This window comes from Ranitomeya imitator, chromosome 1 (genome assembly GCF_032444005.1).
Source record: "Ranitomeya imitator isolate aRanImi1 chromosome 1, aRanImi1.pri, whole genome shotgun sequence".
In the NCBI taxonomy this organism is placed as follows: Eukaryota; Metazoa; Chordata; class Amphibia; order Anura; family Dendrobatidae; genus Ranitomeya; species Ranitomeya imitator.
In genome coordinates this window covers 1,149,792,990-1,149,816,669 of record NC_091282.1, presented here as the reverse complement: position 1 = coordinate 1,149,816,669, position 23,680 = coordinate 1,149,792,990, and the positions used below count along the sequence as shown (strand labels likewise).

Below are 23,680 nucleotides of genomic sequence, written 5' to 3'. Positions count from 1 at the left end.
ATCAGAGGAGGAAGGCAACTTAGGCAACGGCACCAAATGGACCATCTTAGAAAACCGGTCACAAACCACCCAGATGACAGACATCTTCTGAGAGACAGGAAGATAAGAAATAAAATCCCTAGAAATATGCGTCCAGGGCCTCTCAGGAATAGGCAAAGGCAAAAGCAACCCACTGGCACGGGAACAGCAAGGCTTAGCCTGAGCACAGGTCCCACAGGACTGCACAAACGAACGCACATCCCGCGACAAGGAAGGCCAACAAAAGGACCTAGCCACCAAATCTCTGGTACCGAAAATCCCAGGGTGACCAGCCAACACCAAACAATGAACCTCAGAAATTACCCTACAAGTCCATCTATCAGGAACAAACAATTTCTCCACAGGACAGCGGTCAGGTTTATCAGCCTGAAACTCCTGAAATACCCGCCGCAAATCAGGGGAGATGGCAGAAAGAATCACCCCCTCCTTGAGGATCCCAGGCGGCTCAAGAACTCCCGGAGAATCAGGCAAAAAACTCCTAGAAAGGGCATCAGCCTTCACATTCTTAGAACCCGGAATATACGAGACCACAAAATCAAAACGTGAGAAAAACAGAGACCACCGAGCCTGTCTAGGATTCAACCGCTTAGCAGACTCGAGGTAAATCAGATTCTTGTGATCAGTCAAGACCACCACGCGATGCTTGGCTCCCTCAAGCCAATGTCGCCACTCCTCAAATGCCCACTTCATAGCCAACAACTCCCGATTGCCGACATCATAATTACGCTCAGCAGGCGAAAACTTTCTGGAGAAGAAAGCACACGGTTTCATCAAAGAGCCATCAGAATTTCTCTGAGACAAAACGGCCCCTGCCCCAATCTCAGAAGCATCAACCTCAACCTGAAAAGGGAGAGAAACATCTGGCTGACGCAACACAGGGGCAGAAGTAAAACGACGTTTAAGCTCCTGAAAGGCCTCAACAGCCGCAGAGGACCAATTCACCACATCAGCGCCCTTCATCGTCAAATCGGTCAGAGGCTTCACCACACTAGAAAAATTAGCAATAAAGCGGCAATAAAAATTGGCAAAGCCCAAAAATTTCTGAAGGCTCTTTACAGATGTAGGTTGAGTCCAATCATGAATGGCCTGGACTTTAACAGGGTCCATTTCAATAGCCGAGGGGGAAAAAATGAAACCCAAAAAAGAAACCTTCTGAACTCCAAAGAGGCACTTAGACCCCTTCACAAACAACGCATTAGCACGAAGGACCTGAAATACCATCCTAACCTGCTTTACATGAGACTCCCAATCATTGGAGAAAACCAAATTATCATCCAAATACACAATCATGAATTTATCCAGATAATTCCGGAAGATATCATGCATAAAGGACTGAAATACCGATGGAGCATTAGAGAGCCCGAATGGCATCACAAGATATTCAAAATGGCCTTCGGGCGTATTAAATGCTGTTTTCCATTCATCACCTTGTTTAATACGCCCGAGATTATACGCCCCTCGAAGGTCGATTTTAGTAAACCAACTGGCACCCTTAATCCGAGCAAACAAATCAAAAAGTAAAGGTAAAGGGTACTGGAATGTGACAGTGATCTTATTGAGAAGGCGATAATCTATACATGGTCTCAAGGAGCCATCCTTCTTGGCAACAACAAAAAATCCCGCTCCCAACGGTGACGAAGATGGGCGAATATGCCCCTTCTCCAAGGACTCCTTTACATAACTCCGCATAGCGGCATGCTCTGGCACAGAAAGATTGAAAAGTCGGCCCTTAGGGAACTTACAGCCAGGAATCAAATTAATGGCACAATCGCAGTCCCTATGAGGAGGCAGGGAACTGGACTTGGGCTCATCAAATACATCCTGGAAATCCGACAAAAACTCAGGAACTTCAGAAGAAGGGGACGAGGAAATGGACATCAAAGGAATATCACTATGTATCCCCTGACAACCCCAACCAGTTACAGACATAGATCTCCAATCCAGCACTGGGTTATGTACCTGTAACCATGGAAAACCCAGCACAACAACATCATGCAAATTATGCAACACCAAAAAGCGAATATTTTGCTGATGTGCTGGAGCCATGTACATGGTTAACTGAGTCCTATACTGAGGTTTATTCTTGGCCAATGGCGTAGCATCAATCCCCCTTAAGGGAATAGGACTCTGCAAAGGCTCCAAGGAAAAACCACAGCGCTAGGCAAATTCTAAGTCCATTAAGTTCAGGGCAGCGCCAGAATCCACAAATGCCATAACAGAAAAGGACGACAATGAGCAAATCAGGGTAACAGACAAGAGAAATTTAGACTGTACAGTACTAATGGTAACAGACCCAGGAACCCTCCTAGTACGCTTAGGGCAATCAGAAATAGCATGAGCAGAATCACCACAGTAAAAACACAGGCCATTCTGACGTCTGAATTTCTGTCTTTCTGCTCTAGTCAAAATCCTATCACATTGCATAGAGTCAGGACTTTGCTCAGAGGAAACTGCCATATGGTGCACCACCTTGCGCTCACGCAAGCGCCGATCAATCTGTATGGCTAGAGACATAGATTCGCTCAAACCGGTAGGCGTAGGAAAGCCCACCATAACATCTTTAAGGGTTTCAGAAAGACCTTTTCTGAAAATAGCAGCCAGAGCCTCTTCATTCCACTTAGTGAGCACAGACCATTTTCTAAATTTCTGACAGTATAACTCTGCCGCTTCTTGACCCTGACACAGGGCCAACAGTGTTTTCTCAGCATGCTCTATTGAGTTAGGTTCGTCATACAACAATCCGAGCGCTTGAAAAAATGCATCCACACTCAACAATGCCGGATCCCCTGTTTCAAGAGCAAAAGGCCAGTCTTGAGGATCACCACGCAGTAAGGATATGATGATTTTTACTTGCTGAATGGGATCACCAGAAGAACGGGGTTTCAAAGCAAAAAACAATTCGCAGCTATTTTTAAAGTTCAAAAACTTGGATCTGTCCCCAAAAAACAAATCAGGAGTAGGAATTCTAGGCTCTAGAGCCGGAGTCTGGACAATATAATCTTGGATACTCTGGACTCTTGTAGCAAGTTGATCCACACGAGAAAACAAACTCTGAACCTCCATACCAGAGCATATATCCAGCACCACCCAGATATCAAGAGGAAAAAAAAGACAGAACAGAGCACAGAAAAAAAAAATGGTTCAGAACTTTCTTTTCCTTCTTTTGAGATGCATTTAATTCATTTCTGGCCTGCTGTACTGTTATGACCTGGTGGTTAAGAGGCCACACTGATATGACCTGGTGGCTAAAACGCAACATGGAGCAAGCTCTGAGAAGGTGGTATCTCTACTGACCGCAGTCCCTAATCCTAACAACAACACTAGAAATAGCCGTGGGATGTTCCTGACTCTCCCTAGACACCTCTTCACAGCCTAAGAAATAACTACCCCTAAAGAAGGAAATAGAAAGCTATCTTGCCTCAGAGAAAACCCCCAAAAGGAAAGATAGCCCCCCACAAATATTGACTGTGAATGGAGAGGGAAATGACATACAAAGAAATGAAATCAGAATTCAGCAAAGGAGGCCAATACTAAACTAGATAGACAGAGAGAAAAGGATACTGTGCGGTCAGTATAAAAACTACAAAATCCACGCAGAGTTTACAAAAATGAACTCTACACTGACTCACGGTGTGGAGGGGCAAATCTGCTTTCCCAGAGCTTCCAGCTAGCCTGAATAACACATAGTGACAAGCTGGACAAAAAGAGACATATTTGCAAAGCAATAGAGTCCAAACAAATGGACAAACAAAAACTAGCAAAAACTTATCTTTTGCAGACAAGGACTGGCCATATGAGAATTCCAAGGAAAGAACCAAATCCAACCAAGAACATTGACAGCAGGCATGGACTAAAACCCAGAGCAGGTTTAAATAACAAACCCAGGCAAGGCAATTAGTGAAGGCAGCTGCTACAGCTACCTAAAGGAGCAGCAGTTCCACTCGAAACCACCAGAGGGAGCCCAAGGGCAGAACTCACAAAAATACCATTAGCAACCACAGGAGGGAGCTCCAGAATGGAATTCACAACACAGAAGTCTCATTGACAGTTACAAGAATCGTTTGATTGCAATGATTGCCTCAAGAGGTTGTGCAACAAAATATTAAGTTAAGGGTACCATCAATTACTATCATTTCTGTCCAGGCCTATTTCATGAGTTTTTTTTAATTCTGTGGAAGCATGGATGAAAAGCAATGTCTGACTTTCATTTGTTCATTTTCATAGATTTTTTTTTATTATTACTTTTGTCAGATTCAAGATATTTCTGTGATCATTGTGGGTTTTTCTGTCATTAAACGAGGGGTACCAACAATTTTGACCATGTGTGTATAACGCTAAGGGATGTGCAACAATGTGCTGTTGAATGAGTGCCCATTGAACGTAAAAATACTGCATATATAGAAGATTGCCATTTTGAAATAAATTGTTTCTACATCCTCTGCACATCTCTTGGAGTGTCAAGTTCTTTTTTACATTATCTTACATTATCTTTGGAGTGAAACCATTCTTGAACACTCAACACTTCATTAAATTTGAAATAGAATTTGATTTCTGATATCATTGCCAATGATTCCTATTACAACTCAGTGTTTCTGATTCTGTGGTTACAGGTGGAGAAAAATATCAGTCGTCCATCAAGTACAAAACTTTTGACAGTGGGTCCTAAAGGTACGAATTATACAATAGCTTTAAAGAGGAACTCTCATCCAACTTTTTATTCTCTTAAAATTTTGCAATCAACATATTATTTAGCACTGTGAAATGACAATTTCTCATTTCGCTTTTCTACACAGTTGATTCTTCTCTTTTCTCTGCTCTATGTAGAAACAGGAAGTCTCTTTTCACTCCATGAGTCATCCTCCTTTTTATCTCCCACTCAGCTGCTTCACTCCTCCCCATGCCAGGAACTTTTGCAGGGAAGAGAGACTTCCTGTCTCTACATAGAGCTTAGAAAAATTTAGCTAGACACTATTTAATCACGTGATGTCATAGAGCTAATTGAAAAGGGAAGAATTTACTGTGTAAAGGGGGATAAATGAGCAACTGAAAATACAGAGTGCCATATAATATAATGACTGCAATATATAAAGAGGATGAATATTTTGATGGAAGGAGTGTTTTTTTTAATGTTGCAACCAATTTTGTTCTTTTTGCATTTCATATTTTCCTCCTTTTTTCCAATAAACATAACTTCAAATTTCTGTCAGCATATTTCCATTTGAGGGCTTAATTATTGCAGGATGTGTTGTAGTTTATAATGATCTAATTCAATTCACCATGGAATGTACTCAAAAATGGTGCAAAATTACATTTGAGGATAAATGGTGCTAAAAAACAGCAATTCCATCATAGTTTTTGGGGATTTGCTTTTACTGTGTTCATTGTATGACAGTATCAAACATGTAAAAAAAAAATATTTTACTATTTTAGCAGCTTAAAAAAATCATAATTTTCTCAAGCCTTCTTTCTTAGAGGGTTGGCCATTAACAACAGTATTTTCGGTATTTTTATATTTTCTGTCTTTACAACAATGAATACAGTATATGGGTTAAACTATTTTATATTTTCATATATCAGACTTTTATAGATACATCAATATTAACCTTATATTTGTATTTATTAATTTTCTTTTATTTAACTGAAGAATGGGGGGTGATAATTCAAAAGTTTGGATTTTTCTTACTTTTTAATTTTTTTTTTATTTTTTTTACTTTTGACTTGGTTTAGACTCTATTCAGAAGTTGAACTTGCAGTACTGCAGTATAAATGATGAATCATGATCTCTTATGAAGACAAGTCTATTACTTGGCTTCACAGAAATACCAATATATCAGCGATGAGGGCCTGGCTGCAGCAACCTTCATGTTAACTAATCAGCACCCCGTGATCATGTCATAGATTGACCAAAAGGCACCCAGAACACACTCCTGGGCAGAAATGTGTGTTGTGAATGCAACACCTGAGCTTGTTCCTTACACCCAACCACCTGCTCCATGACATACAGTTGTGTGAAAAGCATTTGCCCTCTTCCTAATTTCCTATGCTTTTCCTTGTTTGTTACACTCAAATGTTTCAGATCACCAAACATATTTAAATGTTAGAAAAAGATAACACAAGTAAACACAATATGCTGTTTTTATTTGAAGGTCTTTATTATTAAGGGAAAAAGAAATCTAAACCTACAGGGCCCTGTGTGAAAAAGTGATTGTCCCTTCACATTAAAACACAAATGAACTGTGGTTTATTAAATCTTCGAGAAGCTCAAAGTTCAAATTCCCTACCCACACCTGAATAGGAACTGTCTGACAAAGTAAAGTAGACCAAAAGAAACTCAAAAGCTACAAATCATACCAGGATCCAAAGAAATTCTGGAACAAGTGAGAAAGAAAGTATTTGAGATCTATCAGTCTAGTTAAGGTTATATAGCCATTCCTCAAGCTTTGGGACTCCAGCGGACAACATTGAGAGCCATTATCCACAAATGGCACCAACATGGAACAGTGGTGAACCTTCCCAGGAGTGGCCGGCTGACCAAAATTATCCCAAGAGCAAAGCAATGACTCATCCAAGAGATAAGAAAAGACCCCACAACAACATACAAAGAAATGTAGGCTTCACTTGCCTCAGTTAAGATCAGTGTTTATGTCTCCACCATAAGAAAGAGACTGGGCAAAAATGGCCGGCATGGCAGAGTTCCAAGACAAAAACCACTGTTGAGCAATATGAACATAAAGGCTTTTCTTGGTTTCGCCAGAAAATATCTTGATGATCCCCAAGACTTTTGAGAAAATACTCTGACAACTGACGAGACAAAATTAAAACTTTTTGGAAAGTTTAGGTCCCAATACATCTGGTATAGAAGTAACACAGCATTTCAGAAAAGGAACATCATACCAACAGTAAAATATAGTGGTGGTAGTGTGATGGTCTAGGGCTATTTTGTTCTCTAGGACATGGAAGACTTGCTGTGTGAAATAGTGTTGAGCATTCCGATAATGCAAATATCGGGTATGGGCTGATATTTGCTATATCAGAATTCCGATACCGAGTTCCGATACTTTTGCGATATCGGACACCGGAATCGGAAGTTCCCATAGTGCAATGATGCACTATAATGGAGTGTGACCATGGGGGGTCTGTGCAGGCCTGCCGGGGGTCTGTATGGGCCTCTCGGGGGTCTGTGCATGCCTGCCGGGGGTCTGTGCGGGCTGCCTGGGGTCTGTGCGTGTCTGCCGGAGGTCTGTGCGGGCTGCCGGGGGTCTGTGCGTGCCTGCCGGGGGCCTGTGCGGGCCTGCTGGGGCTCTGTGCAGGCTGCTGGGATCGGTGCGGGCCTGCCGGGGCTCTGTGCGGGCTGCAGGGTGTCTGTGCGGGCTGCCGGGGGTGTATGCGGGCCCGCTGGGGCTCTGTGAGCGCTGCCGGGCCTCTGTGTGGGCTGCCGGGGCTCTGTGCAGGCTGCCGAGGGTCTGTGCATCTGAGAAGGCATCGTCCGATGGGACTACAAGTCCCATCGGACGATGCCTGCTACAGTAACTGTGAGTGACACATTAGCCAATGATCGGACAGTAGTAGTCTCATCATGCGGCTAATGTGTTGAATGTAAAAAAAAATACTACATACATACTACATACATACTACATACATACATACCACATACATAATACTTACTACATACATACTGCATACTACATACATACTACATTCTGCATACATACATGCTACATACATGCTACATACATACTACATACATACATACATACATACTACAAACTGTGATGCAGTGACCCCTGTAACAGGTAGGGGGCACTGCATGGTCTCCCCAGTACGCACACAGAGGTGTATTGAGGCCATGAGAGTGCATGGCAGTTGCATGCATGGCTGTGGTCATAAGACAAAGTCGGGAATTGTGATGAATGGACGATATGTGTGTCGCAGAGGAGAATACTCTGCACTGCCAGCCTGAAGTGATGTGGTGTACTGGGACCTATATTCCCACAAGTATGATGCATGTTGTATAATAGTCATGGGAGGTTTGGCAGGGCTAGTTATGTGAGATGGGTGGGACAAACTAGCCACACACCCACACTCCCACCCAGGGGAGTGGTTCAAGGTATATATTGTGACCAGGGTGTGGGTCAACATGTACCTGTGTATCGTCGCTGTGAGTGACCTGTGTGAGCCTGTGTTGGAAGACCTGGGAGGAGGCTTCCTGAAGAGCACATGGTGGGGCTTCAGACCTGGTGGCCTGGGTATTGGACGGTCCCGGCTGGGGATGGACGCCCTGAATAGTACCCGGACTGGCCACCTGTGTGATCCTGAGTAACCTGGGTGTTGGGAGGTCCTGGGAGTAGGACCGGATCCCTGAACAGCACGAGGTGAGGACAGGGATCTGCAGAGCCAGTGACAGGTACTGTGTGGGGAAGCTACAGTCCTTCGGTGGATCTGGACTGACTAATGTGTGCCGACCTGGCAAGTTGGTGATCCCCGTGAGGCAGCCTTCCCAAGAGAGAGGACTGAGAAGGAGTCAGCAGGTGGAGCAGGAGCTCCCATAAGGTACCATTGATTGTTGCTGCTTGTTATGTTATATGAACTGTGCGGTAACCCATGGCAACTGGTCAGGAGAGGACCAGCGTGTTTAGTTACCGCAGACTAAGGATCTGAGACTTGATGTGATGTCCTGGTCCAGTATGTAAATGGACTGCTCATGATGTGGTTTATGATACTTTAATAAACCAAATGGACTGTTTTGTTTGTTCAAAAATCGTGCCTGACTACGTCAATCCCGTGCCAAGCGAGTAATCCCCTACCCGTTAGTAAGTGCAATCTTACAATACATACATAGTACATACATACTACATAAATACATACTACATACTGCATACATACTAGATACTACATACATACTACATACTACATATATACTACATATATACAGTACATACTACATACTACATACATGCTACATAATACATACATACTACATATATACTACGTACATACTACATACATACTACATACAATTAATTCATACATTACATACAATACATACATATAAACCTACAGTACAGTAAACATAGATTACATACTCACCATTACTTGTCATTTTGATCCACGAAGCCAGTGTCATTTGTAAAAAATATTAATATAACAAACAACCAATATGATCCCTGATCCACAGAAATCCGAGTGTCTCACGATGAACTCCCGTGGAGAACAGCAGCATCAGCTGATGCGACCACTCTCCAGGGGCTCCAGGAATCCAATGTTGGGAGGACGGTATCCTTCGCACTGTATTCTTCCGCCGCTGTAAAAAAAAAATAGTCCCTAGCCTCACTTTTGGCATTGCTGTGTGAGAAATTTTCCCACACAGCAATTGCCATAAAGTGAGACTTTGAACTATAGTAACCGCAGTGATGCACTGCAGGAGCCATTGTCTCCTGTCAGTGTGTCACTGAAGTTCCTATAGAGCAGTGACATCACTGGATGTCACTGTTCTATAGGGGAGATCATCGTGGGACACTCGTTATTAATTGGACTACGGCGGACAGGTAGTATACGGTTTATTATTTTACGTTTTTTGCAGGCGCTGAAGTATGGTATATATGGATAAATGAAGAATATTAAAATACTTTTTTCCTAATGTGTGTTTTTTTATTAACCCTTTATTACTACTGGTATAATAATGAATAGGTGTCTTATTGACGCCTCTCCGTTATTAACCCGGCTTAAAGGGCCACTGTCACCCCCTCCAGCCGTTATAAACTAAAAGAGCCACCTTGTGTAGCAGTAATTCTGCATTCTAACAAGGTGGCTCTTTTAGTTTTTGGTTCATGTATTCCCAAAATAAAGCGTTTTCAAATTTATCCAAAATACCTGTCTTTATCCAGGGAGGCAGGTCCTCACCCCCCTGCTTGAACCGCCACTCTGCCGTCACTCAAATCTTCAGGGGCTCTGGGCACTGCCCCCTCCGCTGTTTTCACATGAAAATCGCATTCTGCGAGCACATTTGCAGGATCCGTTTTTTCTGTTTTTTCTGTTTTTTTTACCGGATCCGTTTTTTTCTGCCGGATCCGTTTTTTCCGCAAGGTCCGTTTTTTTCGCCGTATCAGTTTTTTCCACCGGATCAGTTATTTTCCGCCTGATACGTTTTTTTTCCGCCGGATCCGTTTTTTTCAGCAGGATCCATTTTTTTCCGCCCGATCCGTTTATTTCCGCCGAATACGTTTTTTTCCGCCAGATCCGTTTTTTTCCACCGGATCCGTTTTTTTTCAGAAGGATCTGTTTTTTTCCGCCCGATCCGTTTTTTAAGTCAGATCCATTTTTTCTGCCAGATCCGTTTTTTTCCGATGGATCCGTTTTTTTGCCGGATCCATTTTTTTCAAAACTCTCCGGATTGTGCCTTACGGCAAAAACCTGATGTGTGAAAGCAGCCATATATATGGATAGATGCATCTATGTATCTATAGATATCTACTATATAAAGCTAACTGTGTGTGTGTGTGTGTGTGTGTGTGTGTGTGTGTGTATGTGTGTGTGTATGTCCGGGATTGGCATCTGCACCGTCGCAGCTACAGCCACAAAATTTTGCACAGTCACACGTCTGGACCCCGAGAGCGTCATAGGCTATATTGTGAGGCGAAATTTTAACCCCGCGCGTTCCAATTCACCAAACAATTTTGCCCCTATCTACATAATGGGGAAAAAAGTGAAAGGAAAAGTGTTGGAAGCGTCGCAGCTACAGCAACAAAATTTTGCACACTCACACGTCTGGACCCTGAGAGCGTCATAGGCTACGTTGTGAGGTGAAATATTAACCCCGCGCTTTCCAATTCACCAAACAATTTTGCCCCTATCTACATAATGGGGAAAAAAGTGAAAGGAAAAGTGTTGGAGGCGTCGCAGCTACAGAAACAAAATTTTGCACAGACACACGTCTGGACCCTGAGAGCGTCATAGGCTACGTTGTAAGGTGAAATTTTAACCCCGCGCATTCCAATTCACCAAACAATTTTGCCCCTATCTACATAATGGGGAAAAAGTGAAAGGAAAAGTGTTGGAGGCGTCGCAGCTACAGCCACAAAATTTTGCACAGTCACATGTCTGGACCCCGAGAGCGTCATAGGCTATATTGTGAGGCGAAATTTTAACCCCGCGCGTTCCAATTCACCAAACAATTTTGCCCCTATCTACATAATGGGGAAAAAAGTGAAAGGAAAATTGTTGGAAGCGTCGCAGCTACAGCAACAAAATTTTGCACAGTCACACGTCTGGACCCCGAGAGCGTCATAGGCTATGTTGTGAGGTGAAATATTAACCCCGCGCTTTCCAATTCACCAAACAATTTTGCCCCTATCTACATAATGGGAAAAAATGAAAGGAAAAGTGTAGGAGGCAAATTGACAGCTGCCAGATGTGAACAAGGGGGACTTAAAGAATGAGAGCGATGGTGCCAAAGAGTATATACCGTACAGTTGCTAAGGTGGGGCCTCGACATGGGATACTCACCACACACGGGGATATGAACACACACAAAATGCGCCACACACTACCACGTGCTTGAACACATATTACCCTCAGCACACATTTCACCACAAATACACCAACCTCGCCACATAAAAGTCAAAACACAAAAGTCGCCACTCAAAACTCGCCACGCGCAGAACTCGCCACATGCAAAAACTAGGCTCTTGCAAAACTCACCACAAGTGCAAAATTCTCCTCATGAAAAACTCGCCACACGCAAAACTTGCACACGCGGAAAAATTGCCACATGCACAAAAGTTGCAACACATGCAAAAGTTGCCTCACACAAAACTTGCACATACTCAAAAGGCACCACACATAATACTCACAATGCGCAAAACTCGCCATGCGCAAAACTTGCTGCACACAACTTGCTACACTAACCTGTCACATGCAACTCGACACACAAAAAGTTGCTACACGCATGTTGCTACACAAAACTCATCTCACAAAAGTCGCTACATGCATGTCGCCACACGCAACTCAACACACACAACTTGACAAATGAAACTCGCCCTAAAACACACACAAGTCTGGTATTATCCTTCAAAAATAAAAATCTGATTAATAAGCAGACAAACTACAACAATTGCACCATATAGGAAATACGGCAGCTGTCAGTCACATGACCTGTCTATTATGTGTATGTGTGAGCTAATATATACTGCCAGGGGGAGGGCTTCCTGTTGGCTGGGGATTTATCAGGCTGCCAATTTAGCTTACAAATACTGAGGTAAAAATACTGAGCAAATAACGTGTGAACGAGGTCTAATACAGGAGGAGATGACACACAGGTATATACTATATACAGGGGAGATGACACAGATATATACTATATACAGGAGAGATGACACACAGGTATATACTATATAGAGGAGGAGATGACATATAGGTACATATATATACAGGAGGAGATGACATACAGGTATATACTATATACAGGAGGAGATGACATACAGGTATATGCTATATATAGAAGATGACATGCAGGTATATACTATATGCAGGAGGAGATGACACTCAGATATATACTATATACAGGGGAGATGACACACAGGTATATACTATATACAGGAGGAGATGACATACAGGTATATGCTATATATAGAAGATGACATGCAGGTATATACTATATGCAGGAGGAGATGACACTCAGATATATACTATATACAGGGGAGATGACACACAGGTATATACTATATACAGGAGGAGATGACATACAGGTATATACTATATATAGAAGGAGATGACATTCAGGTATATACTATATATAGGGGAGATGACACACAGCAGGTATATACTATATACAGGGGAGATGACATACAGGTATATACTATATACAGGAGATGACATACAGATGTATACTATATATAAGGGAGATGACAAACATGTATATACTGAGGTGATGAGGTGAAAATGAGAGGTGTGAGGTGAAAATGAAAAGGTGTGAGTGCAAAATGAGAGGAGTGAGGAAAAATAGTGGAGTGATCAGAAAATGACAGATGTGAGGTTGAAATGACAAGTGTTAGGGGGGAATGAGAGGAGTGAGGGAGAAAATGAGAGGCTTGAGGGAGAAAATGAGAGATGTGAGGGGGAAAATGAAAGATGTGATTGGGAAAATGAGAGGCGTGATGGGAAAATAAGAGAAGTGAGGTGCTATAACTAACCACAGATATTTACTATGCCCAGGCAACGCCGGGCTCTTCAGCTAGTATCTATCTATAAATATATCTATAGATAGATATCCATAGATATATAATAGAAAGGCCGATGTTTCTAAGGCTACTTTCACACTTGCGTTTTTAGCAATCTGTCGCAATCCGTAGTTTTGGGAAAAAACGGATCCTGCAAATGTGCTCACAGGATGCGTTTTTTACCCATAGACTTGTATTAGTGACAGATCGCGACGGATGGCCACACATCGCGTCCTTCGTGCAACGGATCCGGCGTGTTTTGGCGGACCGTCAGCACGAAAAAACGTTCAAGTGAATGTTTTTTTGTTCGTCGTGTCCACCACTTTCTACCGCGCATGCGTGGCTGAAACTCCGCCCCATCCTCCCCGGACTTCAGAATGGGCAACGGATGCGTTGAAAAATTGCATCCGCTGCCCATGTCATGCACAAATTTCAGAACGTGCGTCAGTATGTCGGCCCGACGCGATGGACCCGTACCGGCGTAAGTGTGAAAGAGGCCTTAATGAGCATTTAATTTAAAAAAAAATGGAAAAAAACGGCGTGGGCTCCCGCGCAATTTTCTGCGCCAGAGGGGAAAAGCCGACGGCCGGGGGCCAATATTTGTAGCCTGCTATGAATATCAACCCGCAGCTGTCTGCGTAGCCTTTACTCGCTATTATAATAGGGGGACCCCCAAAAAAATGACGTGGGGTCCCCCTATATTTTATAGCCAGAAAGGCTACGCAGACAGCTGCGGGCTGATATTCATAGCCTAGAGAGGGGTCATGGATATTGGCATATTGGCCCCCCCGGCTACAAATCCCAGTCCGTAACCACCCCAGAAATTCCGGCACTTAGCCCCTCTCTTTCCACTCCTGTATAGTGGTGGGATATGGGGTAATAAGGGGTTAATGTTAACTTGCTATTGTAAGGTGACATTAAGCCGGGTTAATAACGGAGAGGCGTCAATAAGACGCCTATCCATTATTATACCAGTAGTAATAAAGGGTTAAGAAAGCACACACATTAGGAAAAAAGTATTTTAATATTCTTCATTTAACCACACTTACCATACTTCAGCACCTGCAAAAAACGTAAAATAATAAACCGTATACTACCTGTCCGCCGTAGTCCAATTAATAACGAGTGTCCCAGGATGATCTCCCCTATAGAACAGTGACATCGGGTGATGTCACTGCTCTATAGGACCCTCAGTGACACACTGACAGGAGACAATGGCTCCTGCAGTGCATCACTGAGGTTACTATAGTTCAAAGTCTCATTTTATGGCAATTGCTGTGTGGGAAAATTTCTCACACAGCAATGCCAAAAGTGAGACTAGGGACAATTTTAGTAATGGTATGTAATCTATGCTTTATGTACTGTATGTCTATATGTATGTATTGTATGTAATGTGTGAATGTATTGTATGTAATGTACGAATGAACTGTATGTAGTATGTATGTAGTATGTATGTATGTAGTATGTATGTAGTATGTATGTTTTTTTTTTACATTCAAAACATTAGCCGGATGATGGGACTACTACTGTCCCATCATTGGCTAATGTGTCAATCACTGTCACTGTAGCAGGCATCGTCTGATGGGACTTGTAGTCCCATCGGACGATGCCTGTACACACGCACAGACCCCCAGCAGCCCGTACAGACCCCCGGCAGGCCTGCACAGACCCCCAGCAGCCCGCACAGAGCCACGGCAGGCCCGCACAGACCACGGGCAGCCCGCACAGACCCCCTGCAGGCCCGTACAGACCCCCAGCAGGCCTGCACAGTCCCCCGGCAGGCCGCACAGACCCCCGGCAGCCCGCACAGACCCCCGGCAGGCCCGTACAGACCCCCGGTAGCCCGAACAGACCCCCGGCAGGCATGCACAGACCCCCGGCAACCCGCACAGACACACGCACAGACCCCCAGCAGCCCGTACAGACCCCCGGCAGGCCTGCACAGACCCCCAGCAGCCCGCACAGAGCCACGGCAGGCCCACACAGACCACTGGCAGCCCGCACAGACCCCCTGCAGGCCCGTACAGACCCCCAGCAGGCCCGCACAGACCCCCGGCAGGCCGCACAGACCCCCGGCAGCCCGTACAGACCCCCGGCAGGCCCATACAGACCCCCGGCAGCCCGAACAGACCCCCGGCAGGCATGCACAGACCCCCGGCAACCCGCACAGACCCCCAAGAGGCCCATACAGATCCCCGGCAGGCCCGCACATACCCCGCCCGCACACACAGACATGCACAGTGTCTGCCCACGCACAGCCCACACTCTTCCCCCCTCCGAAACAAGATGTAGAAGGACAGAAAGGGCTTATTTACATTCCGTTATTTGTGTCCCATTGACTTGCATTGGTATTGGGTATCGGTATCGGCGATATCCGATATTTTTTGGTTATCGGCCGCTCCAATCTGATACCGATACTTCTGGATATCGGAAGGTATCGCTCAACAATAGTGTTAAATGGAACAATGAATTCTGCTGTCTAGCAAAAATCCTGAAGGAGAATATTCGGACATCTGCTTGTGTGCTCAAGCTAAAGCAAACTTGGATTATGCTGCAGGACAATGATCAAAAACACACCAGCAAGTGCACCTCTGAATTGTTTAAGAAAAACTTTATTAGGACGTTGGAGTAGCCTAGACAAAATCCTGACCTTAATATGATTGAGATGCTGTGGCATGACCTTAAAAAGGCGGTTCATACTCTGAGACCCTCCAAGGTGGCATCATTATAACAATTTTGCGAAGATGAGTGGGACACAATTTCTCCAGGGCATTGTAAAAGACTCATTGCCAGTTATCACAAATGCTAGCTTGCAGTTGTTGCTGCTAAGGATGGCCCAATCAGTTATTAGGTTTAGGGGGCAATCACTTTTTGACACATGGCCCTGTAGGTTTGGATTTCTTTTTCCCTTAATAATAAAGACCTATATTTAAAAACTGCACAGGCATGGCCGTCACCATTTTCAGAATGATTTTTTTAATGAATTAATGTATACCTTAAAAAAAAAATGTGACCAGGCTGCAGCGCAGGCGCCGCAGCTGGCACCTGCCTGTAGAGGGGAATTTTTTTTTCAGTATATATGATATTCAGTATGTAAAATAATGGGGAGGTCGCTGAGGGATCATTGACCTGTCAGAAGCCATACTGGTGAATACCTTATCAGAGTACCACATGAAGACCCCCCTACAGGCCATAGCACGAGCATATCATTAACTCAAAACTGAAAATAAAGATGAAACAACCAAAAGACACATATCAACCAAGGTATCATTTCGATCAAAATAACGGCACCAGCCTGATAATCTCTGTAGGTTACTGTGCACAATCCTGCTATCAGGTTCCCTTTAAGGGATTTAGTCAGGCTAATGATGTCCTTAAAGGGACTCTAAACATATAAACATAAGGATGAATGACCTCGGGGAGATCAAAACATCCAACACCGCGGAGACACCATCACGTGTTTCTCAACGCAGTGATCCAGAACACTGCACCCATCCCTTATGGGAAATATGCAAATGCATGTAGAAAAGCCACGGAGACACCATCACGTGTTTCTCATGGTATCCATCCACAGACATGTGTGGATCCATCTGTGGATGGATACCATGTTTTGGCATAGGTGGTTTTCCTTTTTGGATGCTGCCCTTCCCGTGGTTGTTCCTTCCCGGTGAAAGACCTGGCTATTTATTGCTTGCATTGAGAAACACGTGATGGTGTCTCCACGGCTTTTCTACATGCACTTAAATGGACTCTGTCACCTGAATTTGGAGGGAACAATCTTCAGCCATTGAGGCGGGGTTTTCAGGTTTTTGATTCACCCTTTCCTTACCCGCTGGCTGCAATATTGGATTGAAGTTCATTCTCTGTCCTCCATAGTACACGCCTGCACAATAATTTTCCATCACGTAATATCACGGGTGGCGTCTGATTGCCTCCAAATTTATTCTGCATCAAGACAACGATGCAAAACATACAATGTCATTAAGTAATATCTTCAGCATAAAGAAGAACAAGAAGTCCTGGAAGTGATGGCATGGCCCCCACAGAGCCCTTATCTTAACATCAATGAATCTGGTTGGATTAACACAAAGAGACAGAAGGATTCGTACAATGTCTCAATCCACAGAAGATCTGCGGTTAATTCTCCAAGAAGTTTGGAACAACCTCACTGCCAAGTTCCTTCAATCATTGTGTAGCTAAAAGACTCAATACTATTTTGAAAACAAAGTCAAATATTGTTTTGATTTGAATTTCTCTTTTGTTCAGTCACTTTTGTTTGCATTTTTTTAGTTGATAACAATAAAAACAATAAAAAAATATATAACAAACAAAAAATAATGCATCTGAGCCAAGAGCGTACTCATAGGTCCCAGTTTTAAGGGGATGTACAAGGGTGCATGGCTACATCTAGGTAGGGGCGGAATGAAAATGCTTTAGTGATAATGTGTAGCGACAGTAACAAACACTTACTGTTCGGGCACAGACAACGAACATGAACTTCTCCAGGAAGTCTATGTAACTGTTTGGATTCAGCACCCCAAACACCAGGTGTTTCCTGTGCTGTCATCTGCATGACAGCACAAGAAACACCAGTGGCTCTGATCAGTGGTCAGCAGCTGTGACCGGAGGAAAAATTTTTACCTCTGGTGACAGAGGCTTTGGCTGATGACAGAGTACTATTCCCATCAGCCTACATCTGCTGTTGCTGATAACAATGAGAGCAGGCTCTCTTAGTTTTCTGCTGGCAAAATTTCAGAAAGAATTACAAAGCCATTCTGAAAGTAAGTACACCAGCCACATTAGGTTTAAAATACACGTACAGTGTATAATATTGTATGCCGTTTGTATTATGAATCTGATGACAGAGCCACATCAAGAATATAAATATATGCTTGTCAATTTGGAATCTGTGTTTGAATATGTTATACACTTATGCAATATGTAATTGTGTCTTTATCTATATGATCCCAAAATAGATATGTTGTGGGACAGTGTTCTCAAATGGGTGGCTCAAGAGCTCTCAGAAGAAGATGCAGCTGAACTCTTACATTCTCTACCCATTCGTCGCAGTACCATCCAGCTAGTGAGACTAAAGAGCCCAAATAACTTGACTAATCAGATCTACGAACTCCTGAGTCTATGGAAGAAAAGGCTTCCCACATCTACAGATAAATTCCGCCTGTTAGGTCGACACCTTCAAAAGAGTGGGAGAAGTGATCTAGTGGAACAGATGAAAGTGAAATGGGAACCCAACATGCTTGGACTAGCAACTCTGTAATCTTTTATGAAAAATCTCTCAGTATATAAAAACACTTTTCAAAGAGTGCAAAGTATTTATCAATGGCAGTAAAAATCTACTGTACACCTGTGTAAAATGTGCAAATGGTACAATGATAAAAAAAAAAGTTAATACAAGTATGAATACAAGGAAAAATAGCAAAAGTAAGAAGTCTAATCAGTACCAGATTTACACCCAGGACTCTATTATCCTAAAAGTCTAAGCACCATTAGTAAAGCCAAACACACCATGCCCCCTATCTAGATATATTTAGAGATGTGTAATATTGAAATATTTTAGATTATTTTATATAATAATACACACTTTGCAAAGTCGATAATATAGCAAGCAAAATTCAGCAAAGTTTTCATTTTATAACACTGAAACATTTTTATCATTTTTTTAACTTTTGGTGACAATGGCGCAAACAATTTGTGTGGTTCTAGTTTAGGAACAATATGGATAAATGTTAGGTCAGCAATGCTTATAAACCACTGAATGTAATTAATCCAGGATTTCACTATAAAATACATATATATATATTTTCAATTATTGTATCAAAATATTTTCATATTAATGATTACGCACTTTAATAAATTATGATCTGGATGTATCTGCAGTGTTAGAACAAATCGTAACAATTATCATCCATCCATTTATAGGCTTTAATTTTCTATTAACGTCTGATTTAGGCCACGCTCAGATGTCCATTTTTCACATAAATGTTCTATCCATATTTTTTCCGGGTATTAAAGGGAAAATCCAGGACTTTAAAAAAAAAACAAAACATTTACCTAAGCATCAACAGGAAACTTACGTGCCCGTTCTTCACCGACGCAGAGCGGTCACAGACTCTCCTGCCAGGGACTGAGAAGACTCTGCTGACGTCACGTCTACAGAGCAGAGGTTTCTTTTCCAGTCCGCTCTGTCGTCGGGGCGGGACTTCCCGGTCCCTGCTGTCTATCAGAATGACCTTGGAAGTCCCGCACCGTTGCGTCAGCACATGCAGCTGAATCCCCGACAGGAGAGTCTGCTTGTGCTGAAGAAGAACAATGCCATGCACAACAGGCAGGTAAGTTGCAACTACCTGCCTGTTAGTGCTTAAATACATTTTTTTTTTAATCTTGCAAAGTCCTGGATACCCTCTTTAAGGAGTAATGTTTCTCCTTGTGAAAAGTCAGGCCTGGCATGTCAGTGTAAAGAGACTTATACGCCACGCATGCTCCTCTGGGATATTAAATATGCAAGTTGCCTCTTCAGAGAGGAAGAGGACTAGAACTCTAGTGCCACCTATAGGAAGTAGCAATCCTAACAGTCAATGTCGACCCTTTAACAAGGCTTGAGATGTGACTTGGGATAATAGCCAAACCAGAATCTCAATTTGCAGACACAGTGTTTCAGGGCATTGCCCCTCATCAGTGCAAAGTATGAGATCTGATTTGGCAAGCAATCTTGCCTTGTGCAGGTGTGTACTATGGAGGACAGAGAATGAACTTCAATCCAATATTGCAGCCAGCATGCAGCCAGCGGGTAAGGAAAGGGTGAATCAAACACCCGAAAACTCCGCCCATATGACCCAAAACCAGTCCCGCCAAATTCAGGTGACAGGTTCCCTTTAAGACTAGGATCTAAGGGGTAGGATTCTTTTACGCATAGAACACGTACCTATTATAATCTATATAATTCACATGTCCATATGTTTTTATGGACCTTGTGTCCGCAAAAATATTAGTCTGTTTTTGATCCCAGTCAAAGATTAAAATTACCAGTGCAAGTCTATGAAAATCAGATGGATGGCATTCGCGTGCAGTTCATGCGATGTCCATGTAAAACATTGTAATATACAGAATCTTTATAATTTAATAATTTGTTCATACCGGAAAATCACTGCTGAAATTATGATGGTAAAAACCGATGAGCCAAACACCAATGAGAAACGATCAATGGTTTAACGTGTGAGAACAATCACGAACGTCTAAATTAGGCCTGGTTCAAAATCTGAAAATTAAAAATGGCTGCCGCCCATTATTCTCCTCCTTAATTAAATTGATTTAGACATGCCATTAAGCAATCAACCTACCATAGAGGGATCTTTTAAAATTATTCTAGGGTGCCACCTCTACTGTATATCCAACTAGGCTCCGTGAATGAGATTTCTTCTGACTAGGCTAAATAATGATATATTTGAATACAACATTTATGACATCATTCTCATACTTTCCTTTCAATAAGTATATAGATATGAGGGTGGTGTAGCTTTACTATTCCTTATAACCTAAATCAGATTTACGAGCATGCATTCAAAACTTCGTCTTCATCTTGCCAAACAGTGGTATCACATTTTCCACAAGATGGCGCTCAAAGACTTAACTTCCTACCGCAAAAGCAGTAAAATATGTAAAATATTCAATTTGGAAAAATCTGAGTACTATAAAAGGACAGACAGCATAAAACATCTATAAATAGGCCAATCTGAATATATGACATCATTTTCGCAGCCAAGTATAAGATTAAAAGTTTTTACCCACTATTTCCAGTATAGAGGCCATTATTATGTCCGAGGATACGTTCACAGGATATGTAACTGTATAAATCTTTTCTGTATGTACATTTTATGTCAATGCTAAGCTATGCCCACCTTTGGATGCATTTTTTCCACTGTTTTAAAGCCTCTAAAAGGAAAAATAAAGTAACTTATCAAAATGAAAAAATGTCTCATTGTTGTATATGTACAGAATTTATAAAGGGCAACTGTGCTTCCAAGGTTGCAGACATCAAGCAGATCCTGTGTAATCTGACCTTCCAACCATATTGGCTTCCATGTGCATGTTAATAAGAATTCGAGAAAAGTTGGCAAATTAACTACAGAAAGATTGACACTGCCGGAAATGTCTGGGAGACATCTGTGGAATAGGGGAGACCTCATAAACTCCTGGAAAGGCAAAAAAAATGACCCAAAACCTGCCAGACATCAGCAATTGTAAGAATTTTTCTCATCCAAGGAGGTGCAGAATGAGAGTGTGGAGATGTCGGCCATTTTGAAGTGTGGTGTGGAGAGAAAGCCACAGGTCTTCTATAGGGGCTATGAGGACCAGTAATGGTTCTTCCACCTTCCTCCTTGCCTTTATATTATTATTATTTATGTATAGAGCACCATTGATTCCATGGTGCTGTACATGAGAAGGGGTTACATACAAGTTACAAATATCACATACAGTAAACAAACTAACAATGACGTGATAGCCCGAATGTTATGACTTGCGGACTCTGCTGCCCGCCATGTCTCTATGATATATTTGACTATTTTCTATTTGACTACTCATAAGCCCCACTGACACTGTAGATAACTGTCGTTTGTCCAGTTGACAGCCATATCCACCAACTATCCCATACACAGGGGCTCTCCCTCTGCCGTGCGCTCCAAATTCACCTCAATGTGCCCTCTGAGCATAAATATACCTAATAATCCCCCATGAATAAAAAATTGCCCCACATTGTGCCCGCTCCACAAATCATTAGCCGCTGTGACTTCTATATAAATATATATAATTATTGTACATCCCAAAAATGGGTGACTTGCCACTGCGCCACCTAATATATATAGCTGATAGAAGCATTAGGCATAGTTCACAGAAAATAATGTAAACTTATTAAAAACTGATATAGTTCTGCCACACTCAGGAGGCACACTGCACAATTTTATATACAAAGGTCATACTGGCTAATTCTATAATCCCAGATGCCACAGTGACTGCATATATATCAGGCTACCGTCACACTAGCAGTATTTGGTCAGTATGTTACCTCAGTATTTGTAAGCCAAAACCAGGAGTGGGTGATAAATGCAGAAGTGGAGCATATGGTTCTATTATACTTTTCCTCTAATTGTTCCACTCCTGGTTTTGGCTACAAATACTGATGTAAAATACTGACCAAATACTCATAGTGTGACAGCAGCCTTAGGAGTAACCCAAAGGGGGAAACAGAAGTCGATAGTCTAGGTAGAATGTGCACATTTTATTTTGTATTAAAAAAATGATAAAATTACATTGAAATACAGGTAAGGAAATATATGGGTATGTGTAACACCCCAGGTTCCTGGTTCTTACAGTGGCATTGCTTTCCTCACGGGGACGGTGATGTCATGCTGGGAAGCGATGAAGGATTCCTTTTATCAGTTACGTTACGGAGATACTAAATATGTGTACTTTTATTGTTTTTTTATTATTTACATAAAGAAATGTATTTATTGGAACAATGTTATTTTTTTATTTAGGATTTTTTTTTTTTTTTTACACGTGTAAATTTTTTTTCCTTTGTCCCAGTGTGGGACATCATGGTAAAGTGTCAGATCGCTGATCTGACACTTTGCAATGCACTGTGTCAGATCAGCAATCGGACAGGCACTGCAGGAGGCTTCCCAGCGCCTGCTCTGAGCAGGCGCTTGCAAGCCACCTCCCTGCAGGACCCGGAAGGAGCCCCGCTGCCATCTTGGATACAGGGCCTGCAGGGAGGGGGACGGAGGAGCAACGTTAACACATTACATTGCTCCAAGGGTCTCAGGGAAGAACACAGGGAGCCCCCTCCCTGCCCGAAGCTTCCCTATGCCGCCGGAATGCTGCGATCATGTTTGATCGCAGTGTTCCGGGGGTTAATGTGCCAGGAGCGGTCCGTGACCGCTCCTGGCACATAGTGCCGGATGTCAGCTGTGATGCATGCGCAGTAGCATCCATCGCTTTCCAATAGACCAATCGATTCTACTGCACAAGCACCGCCACCAACACAATTTTGCTGCAACCAAATTTTTTTTACTCCAGCAAAATTGCGGCGGCATTTGCGCAGTATCCTCAATCAGCAAGCGATAGACGCTAATGCGCATGCGCTGCCGCCAGTGCCATTTTGCTGGATGTAATTTCTTTCTTCTAACCCCACAATATATGCAGTATGTAAAATAGGGAGTGGGAGTCTGAAGGATCGTTGACCTGTCATAAGCCCTTACAGATGCATATGTAAGCAGAGCACCACAAAAAGCCGCCCCGAGCACGAGCATATCAGTAACTGAAAACTGCAAATAAAGATTAAACAACAACCACAAGACGGATTTCATCACCCCAGGTATCATCTTAATCAGCATAAAAAGCGTCAGCCT

General features: G+C 42.8%; 1 protein-coding gene across 2 annotated transcripts in view; it reads left to right on the top strand.

Moving 5' to 3' along the window:
* DTHD1 (death domain containing 1) overlaps positions 1–21,230 on the top strand; it is a 141,612-nt gene extending 120,382 nt beyond the window's left edge. The window contains exons 9-10 of one of the 2 annotated variants that reach the window (XM_069744624.1): positions 4,650–4,707; positions 18,230–21,230. In XM_069744624.1, coding sequence (XP_069600725.1) covers positions 4,650–4,707; positions 18,230–18,531 — 360 coding nt within the window. In that variant the 3' untranslated portion in view covers positions 18,532–21,230. The remainder of the gene's footprint in view (positions 1–4,649; positions 4,708–18,229) is intronic. The other variant, XM_069744625.1, reaches the window with a different exon arrangement.
* The last annotated feature ends 2,450 nt before the right edge of the window (positions 21,231–23,680 follow it).